Below are 14,412 nucleotides of genomic sequence, written 5' to 3' on the forward strand. Positions count from 1 at the left end.
GTTGAAAATGTTTTAAGGTTAAAATCTCCACATCCAAAATATTCCAACCTCAAAACCATTCCCAACCTTATCAGAAATGGTCTGCCATTGGAACAGCCTGCTCTGACTCTACTAAAAAAGAAAAAAAACAGTATAAGCTGTTCTGCCTTCCATTTTCAAAGCCAGAACATTTTGCTAAGATTGGAATACTTCTGTTGAGACTGATGTTTCTGAAATCTGGCAATTTAAATCTTGAAATGATCTGCACACTGCTGATACAGAGACATATCCCAAGTAAATATTCTACATGTACGGTATGGCCCTAAAGATTTAGGACAAGTGTTGCAATGATTTGTATTTGTAAGTAATTTTTGTAATGGAGGTAATCAGATTTTTTAATTCCTTGGCAATAATAAATTATGAATAACTGTCTGTCCATTCTACTGTAAATAATTGCTTTTAAGCCTTAAAGCAGGGGTGTCAAACTGGCAGCCCAAGGGCCAGATGCATCACACACAGGCCACGCCCACCCCAGCTCCGCAAAGGCAAAATATATCCCAATACATCGTGACACAATTGAGTTTGACACCCATGCCTTAAAGAGAGCTGAAGCACTCACCAAAGTCACGTTTAAAACAAAACACAAAGCAAACAAGGTGCTTGTATGTAAAATCTGTATCTTAAGAAATATGGTTGGGAGTATGCTATCATGGTCTAACAAAAAGAGAAACTGCACAAGTTTTAGCACACTAGAGCATATAGTCATATTACCAGTTATGTATGGGAGTTCCCTAAAATCTAAACTTTCACCTTTTTGCTAGTAAATGCTTGGAGGCCTAAATAGCTACCTCCCACAGTATGAACAGTAACTGAATTTAACAAGCTGAGAAAAGAAAACAGAGTTTTAGAATTTTTATTGATACAATTGTTCAATATTTTGCTACATTTGTGGCAAATCAGCTTTCAGATGTTATGACTTTCAAGCCCTCCTTCTTGTATGTTCAAGCAAATTATTGATAGTTTATGTGCTAATGAATTAAGCTAGTGAAGGTGAAGCTACTTATCCGCTATTTTTGAAATAATTATTATTTGGGGGATAAAATCTGATTTCAAGGTTTGCTCAAAATGAGAAATGGTAAAATCACCAAAACAAAAGTTGCAGAAATAGAAGAGATGGAATTAAGCAATACTTAAGAAAATCTGCACCATATTTTATCTTAATCTGAGTAAGCAAACAAAAAGAAATTAAACACTTCAATGCAACGATCAGAAACATAAGTAATACAGATTTTAATTTCCATATTATAAAGTACAGAAAGTGAAATCTATGGTCAAATACAAATTTAAACAAGCCACTTGTCCTTCCAAACAGTAAATCAGTAAACTACCTATAGAAACAAATTTTAAAGTAAAATTGAAACAAAATAAATACTGTACATACACTTTCCCTGCCAGCAGGCAAAAATGGAATGGGAAACTTGAGTAAATGGGGAGGGGGGGAGCTCTTAAAGCTGCAGCCTCCCATTTTCCAACCAAAAACTCCACATAGGAGTGTGTTTGTATAAAAAGGAGCAAAGAACACACAAATCTCTATTCAGAAAGACAGCTATTTCACCACACTGAAAAAATTGAGAATTTAGATTGACAGTAGAAAAAGGTGTTGGGAAACAGACACATCAGCAAAACACTACTACAAAACTAGCAAATATAGCCAAGACTTATCCCCTTTTTGCAAATGTAATGAATATCTTAAAAATGCCAAAGCACTGGCAAAGTTAAACTTTTCCCAGCAGAAGTGATAATTCATATTAATATAATCTCTTAAAGTGAATTATTTCATTCCCTTCTTACAGCAAGAAACTACTATGGCTTAAAATTTATATTCAAAGTTTTCTTCCAGGCAAAAATGCAGCTTTATCAGCAGCTGCATTTTTAATCAGTGCTAATCTTATTACCATCCTGCTCTGCACAATACAGTCATTTTATTGTATACAGAACGTTGCTCTTTTGGAAAAAAAATGGAGTTGCAGCTCTTAATCCAGTTTAAACTACAAAGTGTAAGGCCTTTAAATTCAATTTACATTTCTTTCACAAAATAAAATTGCCCTGGGTTTACCTGCTTAAGCTAATGAACAGATTTTTATGGTCTGGAAGTATGAATGCATGTTAGTATAAAAAAGTGAAAGGGAAGAGGTGTTAGTGGTGTTTTTGTTTATTTATTGCAGCACAGAAATTGTGATCAAAGAGGCACTATGCAAGGAACTGTGTAGAAAGTAATGCCTCTCAATTTCCTTCCAGTTACCAGCTATAAAATTGGAAAAATCTGGAAGAAAGACTGGAGTTGCTTTCCATCCTAATATTCCTAAGTTTAATAATGGACATTCTGATAAATCAAAGTAATCTGAAGTATATAAAAAACTTCAGTAAAATAATGTATCTTTAATTTGATTATGACATATGTTGCTACACTGAAGAACATTAATGTATTTTAACCTTGTATTATTCAATCCTATCAAAATTATTTGAAAATCATACAACAAATACAATGATTGCATAGGTAAATCTACCACAGAGATCATTTGAAGCTACAGCCTGAATTGAGGCAGCCTGAATTCAGTAAGCAAAGACTATGGAATAATGAGAAATGTGGTTTAAAATGCTGCTGCTAAAATTGCTGCTTTGAAATTCTGTTTTTCTTCCATCTTCAACATAATCCAAAATACTTTATTTCACCCTATTGGTTTAGGGAGGAAGAGGTCTAAAGTAATTCTAGCATACAGCTGAAATACTTGGTCTAGTTATATAAAAGAATCTTTCTCTGAATACAGATTCTACTGAGGATAGAACAACTTTTACCAAATTTGGCTTAAATATCCTTTTTTGCTCTCAAGAAAATAAAACAATTAGTGGGCTATATAATTAAATTCAGATATCTGCTACAAATGTAAAATCTGGTGCAATACAGTAATGATTTGTATAAATGAAGCAACTAGCATACAGACAAGACTGCCCATTGTAACTTCTTCATTATATTACTAAAATAATTTATTTGCTTCTTCAAAACCATTAATTTTGATAGCTATATTTGCCTTCCTCAATACATTTAAAGTCTAAGAAATAGCCTCACTGAAGTGGTAACAGAAGATTTGCTTCAAATTGTGTTTGAAACATGGAAAGCCAGAATTTTATAATCAGCATTTTTATTTTAATAATCTAAGAAGATATATTTCTATGCTGATAACAATGAAGAACAATTTGATGGGGATAGGCCTCTGTGAAGAGAATGAGAAAAATGGAATAGGTATTAAAATATAATGTATCCAAAACCTACCCCTTCTCTTCATTACTACCTCTCTTCTGCAGGCATGCATTTTAATGATTATGGTTCTCAGAGAAATCAGACCAGTTGTGACACTTATCAGTTATTCTGATCAATAAAGAACATATAATTTTAATGTATTTATCATTCAGTTAATTGTAGCCTCAATGTTTTCTGCATTACAGATGATGCTAGGATATCACAAGAAATAAACTGCTTGAAAAATATGGCTTATGAAAATTAGAACTAAATCAAAACCAGATTCTAACAGTTTTTCTGCCTAAAAGACAGAATAATTTTAAAATACATTGAAAATACACAGTACAAGTACTTATTTTAATGTACCATAGCCCAGTTAGAAGATATGACTCTTGAAACTAATAAGTAAATGTCTTCTTTTTTTAAAAAAAATGTTGACTTTTCACCCTGTAATCAATTATCTTGGCGAAGCCAGCAGTGAAGAGGTTCTTCCAGTCTTGTTTTTTTCTACATTTGACATTTGTATGCTAAGAAAACTGAAGAAGGAAGGAAGTTCAAGAAAAACAGACTTATTTTCAAAACCTCAGATATACCACAGGCTGATATCCGTTTGATTTTTGTTCCTTTATTCTTCAGTTTCATTCAATGTATTCTTAAATCTTTTCTATTTATTGCAACAGAGCCTACTTCCTAATGAAAGGTGAAATCCATTGTCACACAAATGCAGTGCACTCATGCAATTGAACTTCCTTCACCAGTCTTTCTGTAATTTTCTGATCTGTTTTAGAAATTACCTCAGCCCTCCAAAATGATTTGAAAGGGACTTGCTACATGTGGGATAGAGAATCAGCCTACTTTTCCTTAATGAATACTAGCTTAAATTTTTGGCTATCATTCCCTCACAATTAAAGAAACAATCTGTTCATTTAAATGGGACAGTGGCAACCTCACTGAGGACTACAACCTTGAAATTTAGCTAAGTCCTAGTACCTGCAGTGACTAGTTTGATATGCAACAAGAACATAGTTTAATTCAGATATGTTGCACACAAATGCAGAAAATACTGAATATAAAACTGTAGCGCACAGAAAGGTCCTGTTTTGAGACTTCTAGATATGTTATTTTAGATATGACCTAAAGGCTGGGAAGTTTATTTAAGAAAGTCAAGCAGCTGAGTAGCTTTGGCCATGCTTTAACCCTTGATCAATAAGAAAACCAAACTACTAAAGCAGTATCCCTAATATTCCTGCTCTGGTATTGAATAGCCCTCTTAGTAAAGCGGTAGTCAGATGCTTTCCCATTTTTCCCCGAAAGAGCTTAAATATTCAGCTTTATCTTACAAAAATATGATTTTTCATCTAGGTTATATACATGCATTTTAGAATCAGCATTTACTACCAGATCTTTGCCAAGCATGACATAAAATATGTCATACTGAAATTCAAAAGCTATCAAACATATTTACATATTTACAAAAATGACTTAAGACCTTTAATCAGCTGGCATGTGTAGACAATCAAAACAATACTCTGCCACTATAACAGTCTTTCTCCAGAAAATGTATTTATATTTCTATACTTAAATCAATATCTGTAGTTCTACATGGGTGATTGCTATGCATTATTCTCCAGAATAATGCATATTCCCCAGGGAAATAAAATAAGAGAAAGACTAAAGCAAATGCTGCTCACATTATGCTAATAAATGGTGAAAATGAAGAGGAAATGAAAGTAATGAAGGAAGACATTTCAATGAACTAAACTACCAGAGAATCTGTACTTTAGGAGTTCAGGAAAAAAGCCATCCATGATGTTGTACAGAAGAACAGAATCTAAGATGTGATTTCATATCCTTAACTTAATAAATCATATATCACATCCGTGTTTTAAATCTATTATCTCTATATCAAATGCTTGAATTCAGAACAAAAAACGCAGCTCTCTCCACTTTCAGACAGACATTAAAGACAAATAAAACCTTCACATTTTGACAGTTTAAAATTAAAATAATTCCCCCAAAAGTTTTCAAAATAAATAGTTTAAACATGAATTCAATCCTTGACAATATCTGACAAATAAATTATTGTTTACCATCACACACTTCTGTTCATGAATTAGCTCAGACACTACTAAAAGCATCAAAATGAGCCCTGAAAAACAGATCATTTTTCCAATTCATAGTCTTTTCAAATATTTTCATTTCCCAAAAGTTATTGCTCAGCAGATGTGGCACAGTGAAAATGCAGCATTGGGTTTTTGTTCATCAGGCAGTGTTCAAATAAGAGGCATGCATTCTGCTTCAAGCAGAGGAATAAAACAGAAGCTCCAGGCACTGTTACCCTCAATACTGGTCTATGAACGAAGAAAAGCAGAAGCAGCCACTACATCAAACTAAGTATCGTACATGGCCATTTCGGTTCAGTTTTAGAATTTTCCCAAGCCGTTGTTTGGCAGTTGCCATTCCTTTCTTTGGACGCTTGCCTGAAAGAGGAAAGAAACACATATATTTATTAACATTATATTATAGTCCTTACATATAATTTCAAAACTCAAGAAAATAGTCTTGTGGAATCATAAGAGTTTAAATGTAGAGATCACCTAGTCAACTTTGCTCTATCTACAATAGTATCTCTAATAGATGAGCATCCAGACTGTTTGAAGAGCTCTAGAAAAAAAACAACTCACAACTTTATATTTATATAGCAGACTGTTCCACTGGCTGACAGCTCAAACTGCTAGGAGTTTCTTCATGTTAACTCATGGGCCTCCCTGTTCTGTGTGAAAACTATTCATACCGGAAGACTGCTATTGTATTTCCCATCATCTTTTTGTAGACTAAACATATCCAGGACATTTAATTATTCCTCATAAGGCCTTTCCAGATCCCTCACAACCTCTGACAAAGATGACAGTCATTTCTGTACATTTAGTCTGCTTTAATTTCAACATGTACCACAAGACTGTTTCTTGGATCCTATGGTACTTTATACTGTTGTTCCAATCTGTCATTGTCACTGTCCTTTTTGTATTCTAGTGCCACGACCTGGACCCATACATCAATGGGATCTGACCAAACCAGAGTAGAGTGAGGCAATTCCCACCAATGATCTTGATTCTATGCTCCTGTGCCACAAAAGAGCATTTACCTTTTTAGTAGCAGCTTTACACTGATGTGGATCTTTTTGTCTAGATTTCTCTCTTTCATCTAAGCATTTGAATGCTTTCTAAGTGTTTCCCTCAACCCCCTCATCCAGTAACTGCTAAAAATGCACAGTATAAAAACACCATAGGAACAGTCTTGTGGCACATGTTGAAATTAAAACAAAATAAATGAACAGAGATGACACAGACTGTCCATCATCTAGTTGCATTCAGTTCTGACATCATGTAGCAAAGATACCACATATTCCTGTAGAAGAACTGGCCAGCTGTTTATTTAATGGATTTATATACTATCAGCCAAGCCGGCCCATGGAAATTTGCACTGACTGTATTACACGTAATAAAATGATAAAATATATCATTCTGTTTTTACTGGTTATTCTTGTGAACTATCTAGAATCATTGTGTCTAGGACACAATCTAAGTGTTATAAATAAATAACACTTAATTATTGGGTGGGTGGGTGGGTGGAAGGAATGAAGGAAGGATGCTTCTAATGAACCAAAATGTTTTCATAGGAGGTTGTATTATGTTTTTTAATGGAAAATAAATACCAGTTTCCAGCTTCAGAAAAGAGGCTCTATTCTGAAGAGAGTAAATTATCTCAGAACTTGGACAAAGAGGATGGATGCATAGATGAGGCCTAGGGCTAGGAATTTTTTTCTAATTTATTTAGGAAATTTTCATCGAGGCCGGATCTGAACTGATGGTTTTCCAACTTGTTCATTATGATCACTTTGAAGTTTGAGATTGATAAAAACTTTGTGTGAAATAATCCTGAATGAAAAAAACTGAAGTTGAAAATTTCAAATCACATTTGAATGGACAGAACTGTTTACAGGGATGCACACTGAACCCATTTTCTCAATATTCACATTTTAAGGTAAGCATGTGGTACAAATGGCAATAGCAAGTAAATTGGATGATTAGACTACCTTTTGTTGCCTGGTTGCTTATGGGGGGTGGATTTGATGCTGGCCGCTTGGTTGGATGAAGAGGTACAGTGGATGCTTCACCATATGGTCGGTCGGAGCTGAGACTGCTGTCACTTAATCTGCACTCCCCATCAATTAAGTTGCAGTCCTGCATACATTTGCTATGCTGAAAGTTTATTCCATTATTTTGCACATGGTTCCTGTTTTCTTGAATTCTGTAACAGGTTTCAGATGCAACTTCTTTCTTAACATGTTTCTGAGTTTTACTTGTCTCCTATAGATGGAGAAAAGCATTTAAATCCATAATGTTTTTAATAAAATGTTGAATGTATTTTTGTAGATTTATGCGAACAACACCAACATTTATTATAAAAAACTTAACTTGATTGCTTGTAACTTGATTTATCTACAAAGTTATATGGTAGATGGGTTTTACAAACTAAATATTTATTACATGAAGTGATGCAAAAGACATGAAATTAGGAATACTAAATTTTTTACATCTTTCAACAGATATTAAAACTAGAAAATTTATTTTCATATATTTTGATAGATACTGAACATTATTACAGTATATTTTCAGAGATTTGCAAGCTATAATCAGAACAAATTGTTTATAACTATCTGAACTTATTTATTTCATTACTTTCTATTAACACAACAGATTTCTAAAAATGTTAAATCTCCTACTTCATACCTACATTTGCATCTACAGTTTAGTTTATACAACAACACAATACTGAACCCTGTGCCCTATTATAATCCCATTTGTTAATCTCTTCTATTATTGGAATGTTCTACAACTTAAAAACATTGCAGAAACACCTCACTCTTTCAGTTAATGTAGCAAGATTCACAATGTGTACGTTCATATTAAACAGAAATGGATAATCTTGTGGTTTTCAATTATACTGTCTCAGCTTTGTTAATCTCAGTGGATTATGAGAATTTTAAATCAAAACTTCTATAGACCAGAACCTTGGCTGGTATAGAGGACCACATATTTTATCAGGAAAGAACTAAAGAGTTATAATTAATGAATATGTAAAATGTGGCATACAATTATTTTAAAAAGTCAAATTTTTGAACATTCAATATACTGTATCTCACCTGAGGACTGATTTTAGAAACTGCATGTAATGGTGTAAGAAATACTGAAGCTCCCATTTCTTTTTCATCTTTTATGTGCTTGCCTGTATGGAAATTTAAAATATTCAGAAACATTTCAAGAATTCTAATTTTGAAAAAGAATTATTTCTTGTTTTCCCTATACTCTATTTCTTATCCACAGTTCATATACAATTGTCCTCAACTCACAATAGTTCATTTAGTGACCATTCAAAGTTACAATGACACTGAAAAAATGACTTATGACAATTTTTCATACTTATGATCTTTGTAGCATCTCCATGATCATGTGATGCTTGGCAACTGACCCATATGTATGACCGCTGCTGTGTCCCAAAGTCATATGATAACCTTTTGCAACCTTTTGACAAGCAAAATCAATGACCGTTGCAGGACCCCCATGGTGACATGATCAAAATTCAGACACTTGGCAACTGACTCATACTTATGATGGTTGCAATGTCCCAGGGTCATGTGATCCCCGTGTGCAACCATCTGACAAGCAAAGCCAATGGGGAAGCCAGATTCACTTAACAACCAAATTATTAACTTATCAACTGTGGTGATTCACTCAACAACTGTGGCAAGGCTGTAAAATGGGACAAAACTCACTTAATAAATGTCTCATTCAACAACAGAAATTTTGGTCTCAATGGTGGTCACAATTTAGTGGGGACTACCTGTACTGTTATATACAGTACTGCTTAAACATTAAGAAATCCTTTGGAATTGTCAATATTTCTGCATAAATATGATCTAAAACACAAACTATTCTCTATGTAAGTTCTAAAACTGGATAAAGAGAAAATATAGAACTAGTGTTTAGAATAAAACAAGGATCTGATTTTAAGAATATCCTAAGTGGTAAATACATCAGTCTCACTTGAGCAGCAGGCTAAGACTCCCCAAGTCAAATGATATATGTAAACCATATTTGATATCTGCTGTCATTGCAGGAAGTCCTTAAGATTTGGCTTTCTTTTATGTTCCACACATTGATATAAAGCTATTCTAGATCTAGATGCTAAATCTCACCCTGGTTCAAAGTGCCTAAACACACTGAAAGGTGTCACAGTTCCTCAAAGCTCATCTCAAGCCCTCTGAGCCAAAAGGGAATGATCCCTATCACTTGCACACTGAGCTTGCATACTTGGTGCATTCCCTATGCTAAAATTGGAATTGGCAGGAATTCGTGCATGGAAGAAAGCATTGAATTGTCCTTGCATACAATCAAAACCAAGGTACAGATTCCTGAACTACAGTAATCATATTCTGCAAGTTTCTCTGGGCAAGTGATTGCTACATATCAACACTTCCTGAATCACAATCTGAATCATTGGTCTGCACTCTTGAGACAGGAAAGCCTTTTTCCATTATTCTTACTATGATTCCCAGAGAATTTTTCTCCCTACTTACTACAAATCCATAGTCACATACACTGAAAAGTCTGATCAATGGTCCACGAAGAAAGTTTTGTCTGTCTGTGTATTCCCTGAGTTCTTAAGTACTATACCCAAGCAAAGATGATGTCTTTGAAGTCTCTTAAAGAGTCAAGCAATGGTTGTATAGAAGAATTCTGAATTGAAAGTCCTCCTTCCTGTAAATAAAACTGAAACACTTGGAGGGTATATATAGGCTGGTTTGATATGGAGATATCTATTGATGCTAGGAAATTGTTCAGAAGGATCATTTTTGTCATAGAGACCACAGTCTCTATTCTGAATATTCAGTGCCTGATGAATATTCCTCTTGGCCACAGTTGCCACCTGCTTTTTCAACAGAAGCTGTGACTCCAACAGCACCGTCAAATTGTGACAAATGAGGAAAGAGAAAATGCAATCTTCACTGAAGACTACCAGCAGAATATACCAGAACCACAAGGCCAAAATAAAAAATGCCATTTGGTCTTATAAGGAAACAGCCCTGTTCTGCCTCCTCCAAAGTCATAGAACTTCCTAATACTGAGGTAGGACTTTAAGGACATCACTTATTTGGTCTAGGGTAAAGTTGCATAATAGGATATTAATGATACTGTTGAAGACCAACTTTGGGATAGATATATGACCCCAAATTAGACAGATTATTGGCTTTCAGAATGTGCTGAATTGTTTCCTTTTCACTTAGAAGTACTGGAGCCAGGTCAAAAGACACAGAGTTAGAATAAACGTTGAACTCAGGCTTTGAGAATCAGGATGGAATTCTTCTACATATAAAATCCACAACTAATTACCTAAAACCTTTGTAGCTGGAGCAATCTCATTTTATAAATGGAAACTGTTTTGTTTCTGTTACTGTCAAACAAATGGGACTTAGAAAAACCTTACTGATCCATTGCAAATCACCAGATTACAATTTATCTTCTAGCCACCCTGAAATATCCAGCAACAGGACAACTTACCATATTCCGGTTTATAAATCTGAGAAGACATTTTATCTTTATGTCTATTTTTGGAATAGCTTCTGTGATCTGGAACAAAACTTCTTCGGTCAGTGCAGTCTGTGCTCCGAGTATAAGTAGGTAAACAAGTGGTATAGTGCAATCCTGCCATTGACAGCATGCCCTGAATAGCTTCTTCCTCCATACTTGTCGAGGTAGGACATTCCCTAAAAAAGGAAAGAACAGAAGGTACAGGTACATACCTACATACATGCATACATGTGTGTGTATTCCTGTTCAATATCATTTTGCTCAAATTATCTCCAATAATTTTTATACTATAGATCTCCTATGCAATTACTCACGTTTTATTTGCATTTTCATTTCTAAATGGCTTCTCTGTGATTTGAAACAAGTCCTTTGTTACTTTATTTTCCTCTTTAAAATTTGAAGTTACTTCTTGTTTTTCATCATCTCCTGAGCTTTCTGATTCCTCCAGTGAGGAGTGCTTTTGCTGAGGGAGAGAAAATTATTTAAGCATTCCACTGATTAAATATAATCAGTGATTTAAACTATAGTTAAGAATCACAGAAAGATAGGCAGTGTTTTTTTCACTCAAATAATACTGTAATAAATGTGAATAGATTGCTGAAATGCCTTAGTGTGAAATCCTAGCCTTAACAGTTATTTGGAACAACCCATTCAAGAGTAGTCCGCAATTTAAGAATTTTCTTGAACTCACAGTTCTTGATCAAATAGGTGACAGCTGTGGTCTAGAGCAATGGTCCCCAACCTTTTGGGCACCAGGGACCGGTTCCCGTGAAGAGGGGTTTTGCCATGGAGCAGAGGGGACATGGTTTCATGTGCTCCCTACATCCTGCAGATGGGGCTTTGCTTGTTTGCACAGCCCAGTTCCTGTCATGCTGCAGACCAGTGCCAGTCCACAGACTGGGGATTGGGGATCCCTGGCCTAGAGGGCCTTTTCCCAGTTTTATTTGGTGTACCAGTTCTGCTCTTTCTTTGATCAGAAAACCCTTGGGACAATTGTTCATGCTCTAGTCATCTCGTGACTTGACTACTACAATACACTCCATATGAAGCTGCCCTTGAAAGCAACTCAAAAGTCCCAATAGATCCAGAATTCAATAGCACAGACAGCAATAGTATTCCCATGTGACACACCTTTTTAAATTGCACTGGCTGCCTCTATGAGTCCAGGTGCGATTACAGGTACCAATCTTACAGACAGGACATATAAAACCCTACATGACAAAGAGCCAGGTTATTTGAGGGACCACCTATCTCCTATAGTTTCTGCCTGGTCTGTTGATGCTGACAGACTAGACATGCTCCAGACCTCTTCAGTTAAATAGTGCTGTTTATCAAGCCCTAGGAAGCATGCCTTCTCTGTCACAGCATTTACCCTCTGCAATGTGATCTCCCCTTACATCCATACAGCTTGCTAGCATTTCATAAGGTCTTGAAAAACTTCTCCCAAGTCTTGAGTTAAGATGGATAGATTCCTTTGTTAGATGTATTTTTGCCTACGTTTTTGCAGTGAGAGATTGAACAGCTTGTTATTCTTTTTTATTTGTATTGCTTAATATATTGTGAACTGTTTAGTCAATTTAGCTGCTATCCTAAATTTAAATAAATAAATATAAAGGTCAAGTATGATGGAAAAGAAAATGAAAATATCCCCATATACATGACTAAGCTATATTGAATAAAAATTGGGGGTGGAGTAACTTGCATTTGGTTTGAATGGACTTAAAGAGAATATCCACCCACTACTGTACAGACCCTCAATTGTTATTCACTATGGATTTTGTTGTTGTTAGCTGCGAAGTCGTGTCTGACTCATCGCGACCCTATGGATGACGTTACTCATATTTTAAATCATGGTCATATGTTATGATCAATCAAGAATCAAGAACATTGAACAGGAAGGAAACCATTTACAGGAAAGGAAAGCAGAAGCTTAGACTCAGGGGGGAAAAACAAGGATTATTTTGTAAAACTCCTAATATTGTATATATTGTATTCAGTCTAACTCACTGATCTTTTAGCTAATCTCTATTTTTTTAGTCATACATAGAAGTATTCTTCACTATTTTTCCATACTTCATTTGAAACTAAATATTCTTTGGATATTAAAAATATAATTCTTCATTGATTACTATTCTGAAACATGTTATTTACCTGGTTAGTGCAATCAGGTTCAGATTCTTCTGAATCAGAAATATCAGAATATTCTGAGCTGCCATTCCTGAGTTCTGATTTCACACTTTCAAAAAACACTAGAAAGAAAGAGGGACATTAGATTTTTCATTATATACATTCATTATCTTATATTTTCTTTTTCTGCCAATCTTTTAATCCCATAACAGTTCAATGCTTAGAAGCAAATAGAATTTGGGATCACCTTGTAAAGCCAAGAATACTAATAAACTGCAGTACTTAAATTTCTTTTAGAATTTTCTCTCTTGCTTCATTCTCATAAGTTCAAACTCAGATCCATTTCCCCATATATGAATGAATTCACACATCTAGATGAGTTAGTATTTAGAAATACCATCTCTGTCTAGGTTTAGGTAGAATGTAAAAATCTAATGTTGCTAAAGTTCTAACGGATTTTAAACTCTACTGATTTGTGTTTAGAATTCTTCTGACTTAGTTTTCACTGGTGGTACCCATTTTAGTACTAGAATGAGAATAAATATTATTGTTTTAAAATCCTAAATAATCTTAATATAAAAATCTTTAAAATCTTTGCAGCATTTAGTACAGTATATTTCTAATAAATATATGGACACAGTCTTGCTCAGCATATGTAAAAAAAATTATATGTCAGATATAACAAAATCAGTGTTTCTCTGTTTGGTATATGAAAGAATGTTCCCATTTAACATGTGAAAAAGTTATCCCTCTTTCTTTTGTGGCATTGTCAATGGCAGTGAAGCTAGCCAGATGATGAAGTCACAACCAGCAATAATATATATAGCAACTGGATGTATAAAAATAGAGGAAGAAAAAGTATGAATTACTAATTCAAGAAAAAAATAGACATACTGTTCAGTGGTTTCTGTGTATCCACATGGCCATCTGCCTCCTGGGACTTCGGCTCTTCTATCATAATAGTTCTTTTCTTCTCATCCTCATCTTCACTGTCTGCTGTGTATAGACTTGGATCTCTGAAGGGTTGCCGTTCATCTCTGTCACAAAATAATCTGTTATAAAGGATATCCATTGGAGTTTTCCCTTTGTTATTTTCTCATCTTTTAAAAGAGTATTTATTTCACTATAAATACTAAAAACTCTAAACTAAAAATCAATTTAAATATTTTTCTCCTGTATGTGGTCATACTGTGTTTTTATTGATGAATTTCTGAGGAGAATGCAGAATTGTTAGGGATATTTTTTTCCTTTATAAAAGGTTGACTTAAGTCCTTTTAAATCACTTTAAAGCACTACCGTATCAGTAACATTACTATTAACACTTGGTATACTGAGTAGCTATCAGAGCCTTTATGT

General features: G+C 34.5%; 1 protein-coding gene across 1 annotated transcript in view; it reads right to left on the reverse strand.

Moving 5' to 3' along the window:
• Positions 1 to 1,245: 1,245 nt before the first annotated feature.
• Positions 1,246 to 14,412, reverse strand: part of KDM7A (lysine demethylase 7A) — a 61,736-nt gene continuing 48,569 nt past the window's right edge. Inside the window, exons 14-20 of the mRNA XM_081330992.1 lie at positions 13,951 to 14,093; positions 13,081 to 13,178; positions 11,244 to 11,392; positions 10,900 to 11,105; positions 8,484 to 8,566; positions 7,374 to 7,647; positions 1,246 to 5,757 (exon numbers count right to left, since the gene is read on the reverse strand). Coding sequence (XP_081187118.1) covers positions 5,663 to 5,757; positions 7,374 to 7,647; positions 8,484 to 8,566; positions 10,900 to 11,105; positions 11,244 to 11,392; positions 13,081 to 13,178; positions 13,951 to 14,093 — 1,048 coding nt within the window. The 3' untranslated portion in view covers positions 1,246 to 5,662. The remainder of the gene's footprint in view (positions 5,758 to 7,373; positions 7,648 to 8,483; positions 8,567 to 10,899; positions 11,106 to 11,243; positions 11,393 to 13,080; positions 13,179 to 13,950; positions 14,094 to 14,412) is intronic.

Source organism: Vipera berus (assembly GCF_964194415.1).
Source record: "Vipera berus genome assembly, chromosome: 6".
Classification (NCBI taxonomy): domain Eukaryota; kingdom Metazoa; phylum Chordata; class Lepidosauria; order Squamata; family Viperidae; genus Vipera; species Vipera berus.